This window comes from Dipodomys ordii, unplaced genomic scaffold, assembly GCF_000151885.1.
Source record: "Dipodomys ordii isolate 6190 unplaced genomic scaffold, Dord_2.0 Scaffold36, whole genome shotgun sequence".
Taxonomy (NCBI): Eukaryota; Metazoa; Chordata; class Mammalia; order Rodentia; family Heteromyidae; genus Dipodomys; species Dipodomys ordii.
The window spans coordinates 4637586-4659017 of record NW_012267252.1 but is presented as its reverse complement, the minus strand read 5'-3'; the positions used below and the strand labels follow the sequence as shown (position 1 = coordinate 4659017).

The window sequence follows — 21432 nt, the reverse complement described above, 5'->3', positions numbered from 1 at the left end:
TATGTCACTGGGGTAGCAGTTCCCTTTCCTACAACTGACAAATGAGAAAGCTGAGGTCCAGAGAGGTTAAATGACATATCTCCATCATACAGCTAGTAGCCAAACCAGGATTAGAACCCAGGGACTTTGATTTATGGACCAGGCTATGTCTACAAGTCTATTCAAGTCCATCCAGGAAAGATCTACTTTTTCAGACACTATACAACTTCCCAAAGAGGTGGACGAAGCTAGATTCTCCTGGCCTTCAGGCTGCCTAGGGAACAGGCAGAATCCAGCATTTGACCCCTACTTCCCATTGTCTGCCAATCTCTCCTGTAGAAGAGAGTCTAAGACCAGCTCCTTGCAAGGTATACCTTAGTTCAGGAAGGACTGAGAATACTCCACACCTGAGTTCCTCCTCCTCCTCCTCTTTTTTCTCCTCCTCCTCCTCCTCCTCCTCTTCTTCTCCTTCTCCTTCTCCTTCTTGCTCTTTTTGGATCAATCTTGGGGCTTGAACTCTGAGCCTGGACACTGTCCCTGAGCTCTTCAGCTCAAGGCTAGCGTTCTACCACTTGAGTCACAGTGCCACTTCCAGTTTTCTGGTGGTTAATTGGAGATAAGAGACTCATGTACTTTCCTTGCCCAGGCTGGCTTTGAACCATAATCCTCAGGTCTCAGCCTCCTGAGTAGCTAGGATTTACAGGTGTGAGCCACCAGTGCCCAGCTTTGAGTTCCTCTTCTTACCTGTCCCAGAGTTCTACCTGTCTCAACCTGAGGACCTAGCCCAAATTGTCTTCTTATCTGAGCTCTGATTCTAGCCACTCCCTGTGGCCTTGCTTTATTTTTCAGTGTCCTTTGCCCCTGCCCCCACACCATCTAGAGCCCTCTTTAATCCACACTTCCTTGGCTTTGGGATCACTTTCCCCTTCGATGGAAACTGGAAGAGAAATTGGTCCTTACCACAAGCTCTAGTCATTTAACATCAACAGGAAACATCCACATGATGCCCCACTCCCTCTATATAAGCCCAACACAGGCTCTGGCCCCAGTGCCTCCACCTCTCCAGCAGCCGATAATGCCTGAAGATTACACCCCCTCCCTCCCCCCACAGCCCCCCATCTGCCCCATGCCTTCTTCAGTGGCTACACTCTTCTAGTAAGAGGGAAAATGGTGAATTGGGGTCCACTGTCTTCATCCCTCTAAGTCACCTCTCCCATTTGCCCATCATCCCCTGGAAGAGGAGAGGAAAGGAGGATAGGAAGGGAGCTTGGCAGGGCAATAAAAATGTCAAGGCCTTTCCTCTCTGCTCCACTTGTTTCCTCCCCTCGCCCCTCACCCCTCCACCTCCTCTGAGCTCCCTTCCTCGGCTCCCTTCCTCCAGCTCCTGCCTGCAGACCCCAACGCAATCGCAATCGCGGCAGAGGCAGCAGCATTGGGGGCTGAGGCGGGAGAGGTTAATTATTGCTCCCCACCCCCTACGCTCCCCCCCCATAAGATGTATCTGACTGTCAGAAGGGGTGACAGATGAAGACAAAGTACAGGTATGGCTCCCGCGAACCCGGCCTTCCTTGTACCAGCCTGATGCGGGGAGGGAGGGGGGAGGAAGGAGGGAGGGCTTATCCAAGTTTTAACCCCTCGGACACCAGTGCGGTGAGGTGCATAGTGAGAGGAATGGAACCAAAGTTAGAACCTTGGCCCTGGCCTGGGCAAGACTGAGCCCAAAAACCCTTTGGGGCCTCCTGTTCTGATCCAGTGGGGTGGGGGTGGGGTTGTAAGGCTACAGGATGCAGGAGAGAGAGAGAGAGAGAGAGAGAGAGAGTCCATCCCATCCAGGAGGCAGAATCAAGGCTGAATGTGGCAGGATCAGAGACAGAGGCTTACGGGGTAGCTTGGGTAGATTCAGGGACTCAGGAATCCCTTTGAGTCCCACATTCTTCTTCCCTTCCAGGAAATCACCCATCACACAAGGCTGTCCCCAAGGGTGCTGTTAGGGTGTGTCTGTATGTTTGAGATTGAGAGTGTGTAATTATGTGTCTGAACCTGTGTGTATCAGTGGTGATGTAACACAATCGGCTTGAAAGAACCAAACATAGTGTACTTGCCTCTGTGTGTGAGGGTGTGTGTTCCATACACACTGGACAGTGTCTGCTGGGGGGTAGCTGAGGGTACCTGGGTCACAAGTTTTCGTGTGTGAGACAGAGAACCTTTGCCTGTAAGCAGGCTGTAGTGAAGGTGTGTCCTCAGGAGAATGTGGAGAGAGGAGTGTTTGCAAATACTGGGTTGCCTTGTTCTGGGTAGAGGGAGCAAGATGTATCTTTCTGTGGGCATATGATTTGTGCAGTGTGAGTAGCTTTTGTGGGTGTGTCTGTGGGTGTGTGTGCATGTGTGGTTTCCACTGTGTGTTTATAGCAGCTAAGGCTGCAGCCTCTTCCCTTCCTCTCCCCAGCAGCTCTCCCTTTCCCTGTTCTTATCTCTCCATAAGCAAACGAGGTAAAATAATTACTTTTCTATTTAAATGCCCCATGTTCAAGCCAGAATGAAAACAAAGTGATTTAATAAAATTGTTTTTAAAAGGGAAAAGAGGAAAATAAACGTCTCCTCTCCTTTCCTCTCTGGTGTTCAGGGAGGCCCCAAGCCCTTCAAAGTTAATTAAAACAGGAACTAAAATCACAGAATCACTTACCAACCATTTTCCCATCTCTGTCTTAAAGGTAAGGCAGCCTCAGAACCCCTGCCTAAGGCATGCCCTATTGAGCCTCCCCCTAGACACACACACACACACACTCACACACACACACACACACACACACACACACACACACACACCAGTGTCAACTTCTCCTAGGACCAACCCTCCTTCCTGGCAGACATCCTGCCTTCCTAAACCCCTATCCCTCCTCTCAAAGAGTCATCAAAGTCCTTGTCTGGAAGCCCTTGATGGACACTGGCCCCCATCAGAAGCTTCCAGCCCTACCTCTTTCCAGGCTAGCCAGCCTGCAGCCCCCCACTACCAGTCCCCTGAGCCCCCAGCTGCTCTGAGCTTTATCTGTCTTCACTGACCCCTGGCCTGGTCCTCAGCTCCAGCTCAGCACAGTTCCGGCAGCTTCCGCCTGGTCTGTATCTGTTCCCCATCAGAGGCCCCATTGGAGTACTAGCCCTTCAGCAGCCCAGATAAAAGAGATGGATGGAGGTGAGTTTGGGGGACGCCTCTCCTTGCAAGTCAGAGCTAGAGGCCTGAGTTCTGACAGGGGCTCCCCATGGAGAGCTGGAGGGGGGGGGTGAAGACTGACAAGCTCTCTGGAAATGTCTTCTTTGGACATACCCACCCTGCCTCAACCTAACCCTTCTTCCTAAATCCCAATTCCTAGGGCCTCCTCCAGGCAGGCACCAGGGCTGCAATCACCCTTCCCCAGTACACACACTTCAGAGGAAGCTCTAGACTGGGCTCCCTGAGCCTCTCCACATAGGTCATCTGTCTGGAAATAATCAGAGGAAGGTAGGCCATTGATGGAACACCTATTGTGTTCCTCGCCCCTAGATGCTCCCTTACCAAAGGGACACAGAGGAAGGAAAGTTAGGAAACTAGCCCAATGTCTAAAGGAAAAAGCAGCAGGTCTGATACTTAAAACCATACTGCAAAACCCTCATGTCTCCTTGCCAGCTTATTCTTGGTCCTTAGTTCTGCACTAAAGACACACTCTTACCCTTCAGTGGCCACTATCCGCAGAGATCCCCTTGACCATTGACCCCCAGAATCTAACACTTCTTTCCCCCCCACTCCCTTCCCCCCTCCCCCCCCCAAGTCCTAGGACTTGAATTCTGGGCCTGGGCACTGTCCCTAGGCTCTTCAGCTCAAGGCAAGTGCTCTACTACTTAAGCCACAGCACCACTTCCGGTTTTCTGGTGGTTAATAGGAGATCAGGCGGTCAAAGCCTTTCCTTGCCTGGGCTGGTTTTGAACCAGGATCCTCAGATCTCAGACTCCTGAGTAGCTAGGATTACAGATGTGAGCCACAGGCGCCTGGCAGAATCTAACAGTTCTAACACTAAGTCATACACTGGAGCTAGAACCTGGGTCACTAGAGATCAGTTAAGCACAGAACTCTGGGATTTCCTGCCCCACCTGGTTATTCAAGACAGTGAACAGTGAGAGGAGGAAGTCATCATCCCTGCAGTTTTACCCTTCACCCCAAGAGACTCCCCTGCCCTTCCATTTCTCACAGATACCCTGCCTTTTCTCCCAGGTGATTCCAGACCTTATTTCAGCTCCCTCAAATCTTATCCTATACAACCTAGGGACTCTCCACTTGGGGTCAGATTGAACTATGAGGTAATACTGGTCACTCTAACTGGTCTTGAATAAATGTTCACTCTGGCTACAAAGGCTTCAGTCACCCTGATTGCAGAGAAAGTGTCAAAAAAAATCTAAACAGGGCACTGGTGGCTCACACTTGTAATCCAAGTTACTCAAGAGGCTGAGGTCTGAGAATCCAGGTTCAAAGCCAACCTGAGCAGGAGTGTATGTTCTGCTGTATTTGTCAGGTCCGTGTTCACCCTTGTTTGAGTCTCTTGTATTGAGCTCAGACTGGAAGTGTTATGAAAAGCTAGACAGGCAATGCCCTAGATAGTTTGGACTAGACTTCATGGAACACTGATGTTGCTAGCCTGCCCCACCTCACCCACCAGTGAGTCTCCTAAGCCAGGCCAAGCCCTGACCTTAGCTCTCCTCTTTTGCCCCCAGCACATGTGGGATCCAGCTTGAAAAGTAAAAAGGTTTAAAGAGGGTTAGGGGGTCCTAGCATGGGGAAGAAAAGGGACGGCAGAGAGGGAAGTCTGACCTGACTTCCAGGCTCTACCCAAGAGTGGTGTATCTCTACCACCAGAGCCTGAGCCTCTGCCTCTGCTCCTTCTACTCCAACTCCATCTCTGATGTTGAACTCACTAGTCACTTCAGGCCCCTCTCCATCCCACTACTCTATCCTTAAACCCTTGGAATGGCATCCTCAAACCATCTCCCATTACCTGCTGCTGACTCCCAGAGATCACTAGCTCCCAGACCTGATTCCTGCCAGTCTCTAAGTACCCACTAATACTGCCTTCAAACAGCCTATTGCCAAGCTGGTGCCAGTAGCTTATATCTATAATCCTAGCTACTCAGGAGGCTGAGATCTGAGGATCATGGTTTGAAGGCAGCCTGGGAAGAAAAGTCTGTGATACGCTTATTTCCAATTAATCAGCAAAAAAGCTGGAAGTGGGGGTATAGCTCAGGTGGTAGAGTACCAGCCTTGAGAAAAAGCAAAAACAAAAACAACCAAGAGTATGAGGCCCTGAGTTCAAAGCCCAATTTTACAGCATACCTGTGCACACATGCATAAACAGACACATACAAATGTTCTTCGTTGAGCAGGGGTGAGATTTAATTTGCCTTAACTTTTGTTACCATAAGTGGACTTCCATAGCTGTTTCTTATTTAGAAAGAATTTAGTCATTCAGAGAGCTGAGGAAACGTCAAAATATAACCTTTGAGGCAATCAGTCTGTTTCCAGCCTCTTACCCTCTACCCTGAGTATCTGCACACTCAGAGCAGGGTTCAAGAACTGAGCTTTGGGGTATAAATTCAGGCAATCTCCTAGCCTACTAGAATTTAACATTGTCTGCCCCTCACACATGCACATGCAATTACATGTACATGCTCACATAATCTGGAAAGTATAATTAATGTAATTATATGTACATTCTACATACATATCAGGCTAGAATATAAGTTCAATGAAGCAGGAATCATTTTCCCCCATGATTAGCCCCAGACCTATAATAGTGTTGATACATAACAAATATTGGTAGAAAAAAATGACACATAATGAAACACAGACATAAACAAATGCATATCTATATACTTATAACACATCCAATGCTAAGGTATGATATATGTGTATGCATATCTACATGCTACCCACATTAGTGTATATTATTTAGATAACATATATATATAACATGACATACCTAAATCTATACATAGACTGCATATTAATACACATAAAGAAGTACAACCACTACAGACATACCCTAGATATTACTCATTTACAATGCCACAGTTAAAATATATAAACATAACATATAAAACAAACACATGTGCAGGTTTGTATACACTAAGTAATACAAACAGAAGCATTTATTTATTTATGTTGCTGGAGATTGAGCCCAAGAGCACATGAATCCCAAGCAAGCACTCTACCACTTGAGCTACATCCCCAGTCCTTGAAGCACCTTTTTATTATCACTATAATTACTTTGCAGTACTTATGTTTAAACTCAGGGCCTCATGTTTGCTAAGCAGGTGCTCTACTCCTTCAGTCACACCACCAGCCCTTGTTTGCTTTAGTTATTTTTCAGTTAGGATCTCCCAGTTTTGCCCAGGGAGACTTCAGTAAAGGATCCCCCTAGCCGGGCACCGGTAGCTCACGCCTGTAATCCTAGCTACTCAGGAGGCTGAGATCTGAGAATCGCGGTTCAAAGCCAGCCCGGGCAGGAAAGTCCGTGAGACTCTTATCTCCAATAAACCACCAGAAAACCAGAAGTGGCACTGTGGCTCAAGCGGTAGAGCGCTCTCCTTGAGCTGAAGAGCGCAGGGACAGCGCCCAAGCCCAAAGTTCAAACCCCATGACCGACATAAAATATTAAAAAGAAAAAAGAAAAACAGAAACAGAAAAGGATCCCTCTCTCTATCGTGCCTCCTGATTAGCTGGGATTGCAGCCATGTGACATGGGGCCTCATTATTTGCCCAGGCTGGACTCAAACCTCAGTCCTTCCAATCTTCTCACAATCTGCACCTGCAGCGTATTGAGAGCCCCGGTGCCCAACCTTAAAGTACCTTTGCATACAGATTTTTCCAATCAAGAGAAAATTGTCGGAAGGTTCTTGGCTCAGGCCTGGATACCATTAAACCGCCACTAGGTGGTACCCGTTCCCACCTCGGTACTCCCAAGTGTTGCTAGAGACGGCGCCACCCCCCTAACCCCCCCACCCCCTTCTCCCCGCTTAAGGCACAAAATTAGTGGAGTCAAGTGTAGTACCCCAGCACCCACCCCCAGCCCCCCACCCTCACTACGAACTTGTCTTCGGTTCTCAAAGTCTCCCCGATGTCGAGTTCGTCCTCCAGACCTCTGATGGCGGGGAGCAGCCCTGGGGCTGTTCTGCCCACTTCTCAAACCCGACCCAAGTTCCCCAGCGAGCCGGAAGCCTGTCTGAGTCCCTCTCCCTGGACTCAGAGCCTCGCGAAGAGGGACCCTCGGAGCCCCACGACGGCTCCGGGAGTGGTGGATCAGCACTACTCCACACCAGCACCGCACACCTGCACACCAGCGCCCGCAGCCCCCTTTGGCTTACTCCTGACGCCCTGCCAGCGGGTGGACGAGAGACGACCCCCACCCGCCCCGGCGCGGAGCGGCGGCCCAGCCCGAGCCCAGGCCCTCGGGTGCGCAGGCGCTGCGGGATGGAGCCGGGCGCCCTGACCTCGCGGTCTGCGCGTGCTCGTGATCTTAGGCAAACTGCTTGAAGTCCCTGGGTGCCAGGAGAGGGAAGGACAGACGTCTCCCGCTTCCCCCCACTCCGCCCCGGGCTGCCTCAGGCGTCCCCCAGACCTTCACCCCTGCGGGAGGAGACACCTAGCGGGGCCTCCCTGGAAAGCCCGCGCGGGGGGCGAAACCGGATCGGCAACGGCTGGGCCGCCCCGTCCTCCTCCCCGCTTCTCCCCCGGGAGCAGCGGGAAATTATTTATTAAAACGCCGCCCGCGCTCTCATTTATTTGCGGTGAATAATCCTCGGCATCTCAGCGCGTTTATTAAACCTTTCCCGTCCCCGCGCCCGCATTACTTTAATAATAAATCGCGTGTCACTTTCCAGCGACGTTATTAAACCCCCGTCTGCTGCAGCAGAGGCGGGGTGCGGGGAGGGTGGGCGGCGGGAGAACCTCCCGTTCCAGGCTTCGGGACCTGAGCCGCCAGGGCCACGGAGGGGGGAAGGAGGCTGCAAGGAGGCTGTCCCTGAATTACATGCAATCTCGAGCTAGGAGTTTGGATTCCCCGGGTGGGCAGCTCTGGGGTTGGGTGGGAATTAGGCTAGGAGCCGCGAACCTGCAGGTGGGCAGGTTCCGATTGAAAGCACTTCAGTAGCTGCCTTGGGCAATGATCAAGCGAGGAGCAGGGGGTCCCTAGCCCATGTGGGAACCCAGTTCAAAGTCCCCTCTTTATAGAGGAAGCTATTTTGCCAAAGTCGCACTGTTCAACTGGGCCTCATTCTCCACCCCCCTCCACACACACACACCCCTCCGTGGCCTTGGAATTCTCTCCAAGTACCCAGCCAGCTTCCATATGGTGTTCAGCTCCTGGGGCCTCTGAGCTCTAGTCAATGAGAACCATCCTCTGGCACTGGGTGAGGCAGTAGCAGATGGACAGATGGGTGGGAGGAGGGTGGGGAGGTGGTGGCCAATCCTTTAGGATGCGGTTGTGGGCCACGCCCCTCCCTAGAGGCTCAGCTCCCGGAGTTGGGCCTCAGAGAACTCTCAGGCAAGGAATCAAAAGCATTCCAACAGTGGCATGAGCTCCCAAGTGCATATAGGACCACTGATGTTTTCAGTCTCTCCTTCCATCATTCCATAACTTCCCCAGTGTCCCTGAACCAGAACCAGAATGTGAGGGAGATTTTAGGACCTAAAAAGAGGGACCTCCAAGTCAGAACAGGGTACAATTAGGGCAGTTGGAAGCAGGCTTACCTTGCTTTTGAGTTTGGTGAGGAAAATGGAAGGTTTGCATGGGAGGTGGGGAAGATGTCGTCCCGTGTATGCATTCATATTCATAGGGAGTCCCACCCACATTCACCTGGCTCCCCACTCTGCCTGGAAAGCAAGATGAATAGAGGAACAGGAAATCTATTTCTAATTGTGGGCTGACAGGGACACCCCTTCTCCAACCAGATAGCTCCAGGTTCTCTCCCTAGAGGTAGGCAATAGTACAAACCTCTCACCTGGCAGGAGTGTGCTGAGAGGGCAGAACCTGAACTTTCTAGAAGTTAGAATTCAGTTAATATGGGAGGCCTCTCAAGGGAATCCCCACTCTCCATGTGTACATCTACAAGAACTGTGTAGGTGTGTGGCTTTGTTTGTTTACAAGTCTTTATTGACACCCCATCTTGTGTACAGTGTATGGAATTGCCCCTGGGACTTGGAACACTGGAAAATGAATTCTGAGGAAGGGTAACCTGAGGGAAGGCAAAGATGGAGGAGTAGGAAAATAATAGGAACCAGTGTTGATGGGGAAGGGAAGTTAGGAGAGACTGACTGAGCAGGACTGGAGGGAAGGCTGCTGAGGAGAAGAGGACCCTCTCTATGGATACTGCAACCTGACTAACCTAGGGGCCAGCTGGTCTGTGTTAAGAATCCTCCTGGCCAGGGCATCTCCTTCATAGACCCCTTTGCATCTCTCCTGTTCTCATCTCTGCTTTCTCTCCCTACTGTCCTCCAACCGGCCTGCCTCTCTCTGTGTCTGTGTCTGTCTCTCTGTGTCTGTCTCTGTCTGTCTGGCTCTCTTTCCACTTGAACTCAGGACCTGGGTACTGTCCCTGAGCTTCTTTTGCTCAAGGCTAGTGCTCTATCACTTGAACCACAGCACCACTTCTAGCTTTTTCTGAGCAGTTTGTTGGAGATAAGACTGTCATGGACTTTCCTCTCTGGGCTGGAACTGTGATCCTCAGATCTCAGCCTCCTGAGTAGCTATGATTACAGGTGTGAGCCACCAGCACCTGACTTTTTTTTTAATTAACTTACTTTATTGTTATTATAAAGGTGATGGTCAGAGGGATGACAATTACAACCTGTCTCTTTCATACTGTCACCACCATGATCATCCTACAAGGAGCAGTAAACTAATCCATGAAGGGACCTTGTTCACCCTTTCTAGATCTATTCCAGGTCTTCTTAGGAGCAGGGACAGATATTAGGACCATCACCCACCCCACCATCCAGAGCTAGTAGAAATCATAATCATAGCTCTCTTCATTTTCGGCTTCCTCAGGAACCAGGTTCAATGATTTCAGCCGAGGGATTCCTGTGGAGTTCAGTTGGTCTGCAAACACAGGAGGCAAAGAAGAGATTGTGGATGGCCACATATCCCACTCTGGGGGAGGCTGTGCTTGTGTGTAGGGGCCCACATTCCCATTCCCAGAAGGATTGTTTCTGACACACATTCAAAGGCTCTAATCCCAACCCCCAGATGTCCCCTGTACCTGGTGTGAGCACTAGCAGGGAAGCAGGGGCCTCAACCCAGCCCAGGGCATTCCGGGCAATACAGCGGTAGGTGCCCTCATCACTGGAACGAACCGCTTGGATCTGCAGCCAACCAGTCACCTCAAACCGCTGAGGTCCACCTCTAAACTAGAACCACATGGCGAGTCAGCAAGGTCATTTTGGGGAGCCCTACACTATCAGGGAGAGCCTGTGTTCCCTGTCCCTACCTGCACGGAGATGTGGGGATCATCCCCTGGCAGCTGGACATCCCAGCCGTCCTTCTTCCACTCGATGGAGGCCATTGGATAGGCGAACACCTCGCAGCCAAAGATCACATCCTGCCCGGTCACATTCCAAATGTCCCGGGGCTGCGACACTATCTTGGGCTCTGGGGGATGGAGGTGAGAATGGGGTGGTGCATCCAGTCCAACAAGGACACCCAACGGGAATTGTTGTGGGTATACTTGTGGCAGAAGACAAAATATGCAGAGGTCAGTACATGTCTGTAAATAAAACAGGACGTGTACACAAAGATACATACAAGTGTCGATGCGGGAATACACAAAGGCAGAAATGCTGCTGTAGAGATGCAAAGCAATGTGTAAAAACAGAGCGTTTGTGCAAACTGTACAGACACAGAGACCCACACCTTAAACTTGGCAGTGTCACTCTGTCCCCGACTGCTCCGGTGTCCTCATTCCACCCTCCAGTCTCTTTCCTGCTGGGCGGGTAACCAACACCTCCCTCCCCACTTCCCCCTTTTCTAAGCCCGCGACAGTTCCCAAAGGCCGGGAGAGCTGCCCCTCCCCCACTCCAGTCCCTGGGGGAGGAGGGGAGAGATGCGAAGCCTGAGCTGGGGAACGTGAAACCAGACATTAAATGGCAAGCCGGGAGGCCTGGGGGAAATCGCTGGGAACTCCTGCTGGAGCATATGTTTTCACCACAGCCCCAGCCAAGCCACATCCAGGGTAGAAACTCAGGAAATGAAAGAAAGCAGCCAAAGAAAACTTCAGACTTGAATGACCCCCAAACCCCGCGGGATCAGGAGAGAAGACAGTAGCGCTCTCCCCCTCCATTAAGTCCCTACAGGTAGAGGAAAGGAGAAGCACACAGAATGGGCTCACAGATGCACGGGAACCAGCACGCTGTCCAGGCTCCCGTGATCTAGGCAAAGTCTGAGGGTTCTTCCCGCCTGAGCCAGTTATTGGCTGTGTGCCTTTCAGAGATGGGTGGGTGTCTGCTAGTCCGGGACCTGCATCTTTAGCTGGAGCCTTTGAGGATCAGGGGTGAGAGCATCAATGCTGCCTGAGGATGGAGAGCCGTGCCTCCAGAACGCCAAAACTTGGGGTTGGGGCGGGGGGAGGGCAAGGGCATAAAGGCCCCGGGTGCTGCGTACCCGATTCGCAGGGGCCTGGGTGTGCCACCGTGAGGTTGGCGTCGGGCCTCGCGCGGGCCGCCTCCTGCAGGCGGCAGATCTGAGCGTAGGTCCGGCCGTCGGAACCGCAGAGCGGACTCTGCGAGCGACAGGCGCACCACGGCTCGGGCACCTCTCCACGGTGCAGGTCGTCGCCTGCATCCAGCCGGCACTCGAGCTGCTCGCCGCAGCGCCCGTAGAAACGCGTGCTGGGGTCCAAGTCGCAGAGCTGGCCCTCCAGGTTGGCGCATTCCCAACAGCAGTCGCACGCGTCGCGCACCTGACCCGCCAGGCAACCCCGGGGTGCCGCGCACAATTCTGGCCGGCAGGGACCGCAGTCCTCGCCCTCGGTTAGCAGCCTCAGCCAGCCCCGCCGCAGGTAACCGGGGCCTGCAGACGGCCTGGCGCTGGTTGGGGGCAGTAGCAGTAGCAGTAGCAGGGGCAGCGCCCAAGCAGCTGTAGCATGGTTAGCTGGGAGCCCTGGGTGCACTCGGGACATCGGCGCGTTGGTGGCACCCTGCCAGGGAGAAAAGCCGGACCAAAAGGTCAGAAAGCCACGCCGACAACGAGAGCTTGAGCCCTGGCACAGTGCCAACCCCTGCTACCTGAGAATCAAGTTGTCCCCTCCCCTCTGCAGAGGGCCTGCGACCCCCTAGGGGTTCCAGCTGTGTCGGTGGACAAGTGACTGAGCTGTTGTTACTGCACGATAAACACACCGTCAGAAACCACCCAACGCCGATGCTCCATTGCCCCAGAGATGAATGGACATCAATGGCTTTAGGAGAAACTGTTGAAAGGGATAGGAGAGCACCGGGCGGAGATGCTGCTTGTTTACGGCTTGGGGTCCTGGGACTCACCTGGTGTCCCGCACTAGGCCCCACGACGCAGCTGTGTTGCAACTCCAAAGCAAGCAGAGGCTCACGCACAGTCAGCTGGACCCGCTGGCCACCACTGCTCCTGCGGGAGGATCTCCGCCTAGGATTCGGAGTAGCTCCTCCGCCCTCTCTCCGCCCCTCGACGTCGCCTGCCCGCCTTCCCTCGGTTCAGAGGCGGCCCATTTTCTGCAGCCCCACCCTGGGGACCATCTCGGGCCAGTTCCATCTAGCCTGCCCCGCAGTCACAGTGAGAATGCAGGAGGAGTCACCGGACACCGACGCTGGGAAAGAGGGGTGCGGGGACTGGAGACCCGGATTGGGGGTGGAGAGATGTCTGGGAAGCCCAAAGGGTTGTCTATGCCATCCGACTTCCCAGCTCCGGAGGAAGGCTATAGCTTCTGCGTTACACTGTGGTGTCATTTTACACGTGCGTCCCGGAGCTTCGGAAGGGTCGGGTCCACGAACACCGGCTCCCCGCACCCCAGGGCTGGCTTCCCAGGGCCGGTGGCAGCCTGGCCCACGTAGTTTCTCCACCCAGGCGCGGACCAGTCTCGGCATTTACATCCATCTGCTTATCCACATCTAGCCTCCTCCCTCCCCACAGCCTGCAGGTGCTTCAACTCGCGGAGGAACCCAGTGTTTAGAGGTCGGAACCGAACCAGCCACCGCAGGGAGGGGTGGGCGGGGCGCTTCCCCGACGAGCGTCGCTCCCGGTCCTGATTAGAGGCCACGGTGTCTGTCTGGGCTGGTAGAACCAGAGGCATTCGGTCTCAAAGCGGCCACCAGCGCCACCGTGGCACTTTGGGCTGGGGGCGGGAGAGGAGCAACCCTGGAAGCCCGCCAGCCCAACTCGTCCCGGCCAGGCCCCGCCCCATCCTGTCCCAAGCAGTTTATAGAAGCGGCTCCGCAATCCCATATGTAGGAGTGGAGCCGCGGTTTCCAGTGGCGGTATTTAGTCTAGCTCCGCCCGGGACGGGGACTGGGGGCAGGGGGGGGGGGCGCGGAGACGCAGATTGCGCATGCGCGTCTGGTAACGGGGCGCAGGCTCTGAGAGTCTGCCCGGGACGCTGCCCTCTAAAACCTCATCTGAGGCCTGCCAAGCCCGGGTCCTCCTAACACAGATGCCACTCGGCCTGAGGGGTCCCGGCGAGGTGGGCGGGCAGGACACGGCTAGCCTGCTTTCAGACTGGGACCGAGGGAACTTCGCGCGAGGATTCGCAACTGTCGCGAGAATCCGGAGAACCGTAGGCCTTCGGAACAGGAAAAGCCCGCGGGGTTTTAAACCGGAAAGGAACGGGCGGAGCCAGCCGTCACCGAATGTGGAAGTCGGTCTCCCGTCCTTGCCCCGGCCGTGACGGGAATGTAGATGCGGGGAGCGGGGGCGGGGGGGGGGAGAGTGAAGTCCCCAGAACTGCAGGAAACCCTTTAGAAAAAGGCAGGAAACGGGGTCTGGCGGAGCCCACCGATGCAACCAGCCGCAGGGAGGTCCCGGCCTCCGACGAAACATCTTCGGAAGTGAGATCGTCGTCCAGGACACGGAGTCGTAGCAGCCCCAGGTCTCTTCGTGGATTGCTACGCGCTTTCCGAGACTCTGAGCCGGTATAAAATAACCAGCCATCTAGATCTAGAACGCTTACGTTCCGTCTTTGCTAGGCTAAAACCATGTCCTAATGCACCACTGTGCTTGGTGAATGTACTGGCCGCGCAGCAGATTCCTGACAAATATTTGTGTTTTTAAATGTGCTCAAGTTTAACCTGGCCTTTCGCGGTCCTTGATGATGGAGATTAGACTAGATCAACAGGGAACGAGCGCCCTCTGGTGGATTTGCGCAAGTCACCAAAGCTGTTGACTGTACAAGGGATCCACTTTTTTTTTTTCAATTTTAATTTTATTGTCAAGGTGATGTATAGAGAGGTTACAGTTACATAAGTAAGGTAGTGAGTACATTTCTTGTCGAACTTGTTATCCCCAAAGGATCCATTTTAAGAGTAATGTGATAGTATTTTACAAGGGAGTTAGTTACATATGGTAATTTAAAAGTCTACATATGTTCCTAGGTCTTTATCATCTGGTACTTTATCAATTAATACTCCAAACACATTCAATAACAATTATGTGCATCGACAATATTAAAGAAATAGCAAAAGATTTTGCATCTTCACTTTAAAAATGTTGACTCACTTTGGGTACAAGTTGAAAATAACTTTCTGGTTTAATTGATGTAAGTAATGCAAGAAGAGGATCTAGGTCTTAACACCTACATGAGGGAGGCTAAATTCAGATGAACAAGATGAAGTTAAAGATTGTTGAAGCATAAATGGTCCTGCCTCTGATTCCCCCTTTGCTGCAGATGCTTGTACTAAAGAAGAAATGAGTCCTTGTTTGGTATGAGTCCAATCCCCAAACCAACAAAAAATATATAATGAATATCATCCAATGTTGGCCCTTCTTTTTTTTGAGGGGGGGTCCGGTTGTGGGGTCTGAACTCTGGGCCTGGACGCTGTCCCTCAGCTCTTCAGCTCAAGGCTAGTGCTCTAGCGCTTGAGCTACAGCACCACTTCCGGCTTTTTTCTTTTTGCTTATGTGGTGCTGAGGAATTAAACCCAGGACCTCAGGCATGCAAGGCAAGCGCTCTACCAATGAGCCACCTTCCCAGCCCCAATGTTGGCCCTTCTGTGGAGAGTTGGAAAAGAAGCTGCCATTCAAGTCTCCCTTGAGCTGACCAGTTCACTAAAAATAAATAACTACCTGGTAAATATATGCTCAGAACTTCAAGCAGGAAACAGTAGATGCTTTCCTCAAAGGCTCAAAGAAGTGAATAAAGAGGACTGATTAGTCATCCATGAATTACTTGGCTTTTAGGCAACCAAACCACAGGAAGAATCTTGGGATCTGGCAGAACATCAGACTATAATTAGTAGAATGCTGAGTATGTTTAGAAGTTTGTAAGTCTCATGCTCATAAGAATATGCTCAGCCTCACAGAACCCCAGATTCCTTCATGCCTTTTATGTCTTCTTCCCAAGGGTAAGACACAAGAAAAAAGGTAAGACTAGGAATGTGGCTTAGAGGTAGAGTGCTTGCCTAGCATCCACAAACTCCTGGGTTCAATTCCTCAACACCACATAAACAGAAAATGCCAGAAGTGGTGCTGTGGCTCAAGTGGTAGACTGCTAGCCTTGAGCAAAAAGAACCCAAGGATAATGCTCAGACCCTGAGTTCAAACCCCAGGACTGACAAAAAAAAGGAGGAGGAGGAAGAAGAAGGGAGGAGGAAAAGGAGGAAGAAGAAGGAGGAAGGAGGAGGAAGAAGGGAGGAGCAGGAAGGAGAAGGAAGAAGAAAAAGGAGGAGGAAGAAGAGGAGGAGGAGGAGAAAAGAAGAAGAAGAAGAAGAAGAAGGAAGAAGAAGAGGAGGAGGAGGAGGACTAGGAGGAGGAGGAAGGTAGCAAGCAGAACTATGGCCAGCAAACCTACTCACTCTATCCCTGACTAGGGGAATGCAAAAGGAAGACATATTGAGTCAAACTGAATTGATGGCCTCAGAAATATAGTAGGAAAATTGAGCTTTTAATTAGGAAGTGATAGCCAAGCACTGGTGGCTCTTGCCTATAATTCTAGCTACTTAAGAGATTGAGATCTGAGCATTATGGTTTAGAATCAGCCAGGGCAGTAAAGTCTGCGAGACTTATCTTCATTTAACCAGGGAAAAGCCAGAAGTGGAATTGTGGCTCAAAGAAGGTAGAAGAGAGAGTGAGAGAAAGAGACAGAGAGAGTGCGTGCTGAGATCTCCTGTGTCCTGGGACTTGAATTGCTGTCTTTACAAAATTCAAAAAGTATATGGATGTATTTTTGCAAGAAACAAGACTGTTCGTGACCCAGATCTTGCATTTCTGGAGCTGCAAGTGCTGTCACTGGCCCAGACACCAGGGACTATATAAATGGGGCAGCATCTGCAGTGGGTGGAGCTAAAGAGGCCCCACAGTCTAGGAAGGGCCTAGGAGAAGGGGTTGTTTCCACTTAAACTGGGCTTCCAGGCTCAGCTGTGTCAGCAGCCACCATCCATCTGAAACTACTTCTGAGAAATAAGATGAACCTCAGATACATTGTACTTGGCACAGTGTTTTTTAGTTTTTACTAAATTTCCAATATTGAAACATAGAAAAGATTTGTGTAAAAAAACAAATCTAGAATGCAGTGGTCAGAACTGTTAGGCAAATACATTTAAAGAGGTCTTGAGGAGGTACTGAACTGAGTTAGGGAAGTAAGGAAAAATCAGAGGTAATATCTAAACTGCTGATGCTGTTAGATTGCTTTAACAAACAACACACAAAAATGAATCAGTTCCTATAGAAGCCAGACCTAAAAAACATGCATATTCATAGACAGGTAAAGACACACCCATACATATATGGTATAGGTATATAGATATACACGTACATATAGAACAGGAGTCTATGGGGCTATTTAGGAGGATAAGAAGAGAAGGAAAAAGAAAGATGGAAGGTGAATTATTTTATTTTTACTCTTTATTGGTCCTGGGGCTTGAACTCTGGGCCTGGGTGCAGACCCTAAGCTTCTTTTGCTCAAGGCCAGCACTCTACCACTTGAACTATAGTACCACCTCGGGCTTTTTTTGAGTAGTTTATTGAAGATAAGAGTCTCACAGACTTTCCTACCCAGGCTGGCTTCAAACCATGATCTGCTCAGATCTCAGCCTCCTGAATAGCTAGGATTACAGGTGTGAGCTGGAGGTAAGTAATTTTAAAATATGGTGCAAAATAAAATATGCTACAAGTAAAATATAAAGACAACATGAAGACTCTCCGTTTAAACTGCTGATCAACAGAGTTGTGGGAAGTGGGAAAATAAAAAGCAATAGAGGAAGCCGGGAGCTGGTGACTCACGTCTGTAATCCTAGCTACTCAGGAGGCTGAGATCTGAGGATAGCGGTTCAAAGCCAGCCCGGGCAGGAGAGACCGTGAGACTCCTATCTCCAATAAACCACCAGAAAACTGGAAGTGGTGCTGTGGCTCAAGTGGTAGAGCACTGGCCTTGAGCTGAAGGGCTGAAGGACAGTGCCCAGTCCAGAGTCCAAGGCCCACGAACAACCAAAAAAAAAAAAAAAGCAATAGAGGGTTATCCTGAACAAAATATAATACATGCATGTCTGAAATATCATAGTGTAACTCCTTGGTGCAATTAATGTACACTTTAAAAAAGAATGATGGGCTGGGAAGGTGGCTCAGTGGTAGAGCACTTGCCTTGCATGCCTGAGGCCCTGGGTTCAATTCCTCAGCACCACATACGCAAAAAGAAAAAAGTCGGAAGTGGCGCTGTGGCTCAAGTGGTAGAGCGCTAGTCTTGAGCTGAAGAGCTGAGGGACAGCGTCCAGGCCCAGAGTTCAGGCCCCAGGACCGGACCCAAAAAAAAAGAAAGAAAGAGGAGGTTCTCTTGGTGGTACCAGCAAGAGGATAGACAGCTAATGAAGAGGGTGAATGAGAACAACTGTGATCTGTGGAGTTTATTTGCATGTATGAAAACAGAAATATGAGCCAGACGCCAGTGGTTTACATCTGTAATCCTAGCTACTCAGGAGGCTGAGATCTGAGGATTGAGGTTTGAAGCCAGCCCAGGCATCATCTCCAATAAACTACTCAGAAAAAGCTGGAACTGGAGCTGTGTGGCTCAACTGGTAGCCTTCAGCAAAAGAAGCTCAGGGACAGTGCCCAGGTTCTGAGTTCAAATCACATCAGGTCTGGCATACACACCAATAAATAAATAAGGAGGAGGGGGTTGAAAAAGTGATAGATGGGTGAGATTTATTTAGATACATTATTTACATGTGTGGAAATGTCACAAATGATACCTCCCTCGTACAACTAATACCTGCTAATAGAATATAATAAATTAGTTCCATCCAACAGCAACTTAAGGTGAGTACTGGTCCTCTCCAGCCCACCAACAGTGGCTACTGAACCTGCTTCCCTCATTGAAGATTCCCCCTTAAGGGAGTCAGGAGGGGGAACACTAGAAAATGAGGGAGGGGGTTTCACTGTTCAAAAAGAAATATACTTATTACCTAACTTATGTAACTATAAACCTCTGTGCATCACCTTTACCATAATTTTTTAAGTCTCCCAATTAGAGTTTAGCCTTAGTTTATGTTCCTCAAGCCAGATGGTTCCTTCAGCTCTCATATGTCATAGTAAGAATAGCTGTCATTTAACAAATGGTTACATTGTGCCAGGCACTGTGGCAAGCAAGTCTCATACTTTAGTTTGTTTCAGATTTACTTTTTTTTTTCTTTTTTTGGTCAGTTGTGGGGCTTGAACTCAGGGCCGGGGTGTTGTTTCTGAGCTCTTTTGCTCAAGGCTAGCACTCTACCACTTTGAGCCACAGTTCTACCTCTGGGTTTGTGGTAGATAATTGGAGACAAGAGTCTCAGGGACTTTCCTGCCCAGACTGGCTTTCAACCATAATCCTTAGGTAGCAGCCTCCTGAGTATCTAGGACTACAGGTGTGAACCACCAGCACCCAGCTTACTTTATTTTTTTTATATGAGAAAACTGAGGTTCAGTTTAGGTAAGTTTGCCCAGAGTCATACTGGTCAGTAAGCTATAGAGACTTGAACCTGGCACTGCCCAGGCTCATATTGTTCTGACACTAGTATACTATCTTTTGTCTTTGTGCCTGTGCCAGTACTAGGACTTGAACTCTGAAGCCTCATGCTTGCTTGGCTTACTTTCTCATGGCTGGTGCTCTTCCATTTGAGCCATACCTTCAGCCTGGGTTTTTGCTGACTCGTTTGGAGATAAAGTCTCATAGACTTTTCTGCCTGGGGTTGATTTCAAATCTCAATCCTCTAGATCTCAGCCTTCTGAGCAGGTAGGATTTCAGCATGAACCACTGGTGACCAGCTACTAGTACTGTATTTTTATTAATCTGATTTGCAGCCTAAGCTGGAACCAAACCTCAGTAAATATTTGAACAATTTAAAGACTTCATGTTCAAGCATTTGAGGCACAAGGGAGTGTGTGCCCAAATGGCAGAAAGTTAGGATGTGAGGAGGTCACAGAATCTGGTCTCCTGAGGCCAAAAAACTTAAGGGTTGACAACAAGAGAAGACAGGAGGGGCTGGGGAGGTAGCTCAGTGGTAGAGCACTTAGTCTAGGCCCTAGGTTCCATTCCCAAACAAAAATGGGGGAGGGGGGAGAGGGGAGATGAACTGGGATAGGTAGGTCAGTTCCCTGGAAGCCAGGAGGTTTGCCTGGCCTTGGCGGGAACCTCCAGTAGCTTTTGGTGCTGAGACAGGTAGATGGGAAGTGGCTTTCCAAGTTGAGGTGAGGGCAAGAGGAGTCTGGGGACTATAGGGACCAGCCTTCCTCATTCTTACTCCCCTGGCCTCCTTTGCTGGGTGCTGTGATACCATTGCGGGAGAGGGCCCAGCCATCCCATAGACAGACTTCTCTCGGTCCTGAACACAGCATGAGGCCCCCGGGACCAGGCCCCTGCGCAGGTGGGAAGGGGAAATGTAAAAGAGTTTGTCCAGAGGGCTGCGGTGCCGGCGCCCATCAATTTAGGTAGTTCCAAGGCCAACATAGAGAGCCGTGGCCGGAATCCCGCATCCAAGGCCGGGTGTGCCCCGGGTGGGGGCCGAGAGCTCCGCAGCGTGTGGGTGGGAAGCCGGCACCACCTGCCCGGCCGGCCGCGAGCCCCCTTCCTACCTGCGCCGGGGCACCCCGCTGGCCCGGGGGAGGAAAGGCGGGAGTCCGAGACGGGTCGGATTCCCAGCCAGCTCCCTCCTCACAGGAGGCGGCCCATTATCCGGCGTCGTTAAAGAGCAATTAGATGGAAATTAAGCCGAGAACAAGTATTGATTATCTCATTAAGGCCGGGGGAGCCCGCTCTGTCGGAGAGAGTTTACCACCGCTCACCCCATTATCGGCAAGGTGAAAGCCTGCGGTCTTCAAATCCAGTGATGCATCGATCTTGCCCCCACCTCCATCCCTAAACACACCCCCTCCCTCCCCTGAACGAAGTGGCCGGGGTGTGATCTGGTGGAGAACAGGTCAGCCCTCCACTCTGAGAACTTTCTCTTCTGTTCTCTTCCATTCTTGTTTCTAATTCCAGATCAGTATTTCCCCCTGATGCTACTGGGGTGTTTGTTGGGAGACCAGAGACAGTTCACATGCCCCAGACTGATGTCCAAGAAAGAGAAATTTAGCGCTGAGGTTTGTTATTATTATTTTAAGGAGACCCGGTTCGCTTTTGTTGTACAGGCTGGACCCTTAACTCCTGAGCTCTACTGATTCTTTTGTTTTCATTTGTGCTTAATTTTCTTGTGGTGCTGAGGACTGAACCCAAGGCTTTGTGTGTGTGCCAGACAACACATCCACAGCCTTCATGTGAGCCTTCTGTCTGAGCTGGGATTAAAGACCAGAGTTAATACTTAATGGGAAGAATATTCTTTTAACAGAATCTAGGGTATCTCTAAGCCTCCAAAGGAGAGAAGGAATTAAGATTTAGTTCTAAACCAGGTGCTGGTGGCTCACATCTGTAGTCCTAGCTACTCAGGAGGCTGAGATCCGAAGATCACTGTTCAAAACCAGCCTGGGCAGGAAAGTCTGTGAGACTCTTCCCCAATAAACTACTTTGAAAAAGCTGCAAGTAGTGCTGTGGCTCAAGTGGTAGAGCACTAGTCCTGGCCCTGAGTTCAAGTCCCAGGACTAGCAAAAACAAACAAATAAACAAAAAACCACCCAGTGTATTAGGAAAGTTATTTTCATCCTAGCTTTGCTTCTGACTGTGTGACCCCAGGCAAGTCATTTTGCTTTGTGTGTGTGTGTGTGTGTGTGTGTGTGTGTGTGTGTGTGTGTGGTGCATGTG

General features: G+C 50.7%; 1 protein-coding gene across 1 annotated transcript; it reads right to left on the bottom strand.

Moving 5' to 3' along the window:
- Positions 1-9762: 9762 nt before the first annotated feature.
- On the bottom strand, positions 9763-12616 carry Kazald1 (Kazal-type serine peptidase inhibitor domain 1). The gene is made up of 5 exons (XM_013017665.1): positions 12530-12616; positions 11655-12189; positions 10486-10646; positions 10258-10405; positions 9763-10097 (listed from the first exon to the last, which is right to left on the bottom strand). The coding sequence occupies exons 2-5, from the start codon at positions 12169-12171 to the stop codon at positions 10000-10002; spliced, it is 924 nt and encodes a 307-aa protein (XP_012873119.1). The 5' UTR covers positions 12172-12189; positions 12530-12616; the 3' UTR covers positions 9763-9999.
- Between the last annotated feature and the right edge of the window lie 8816 nt (positions 12617-21432).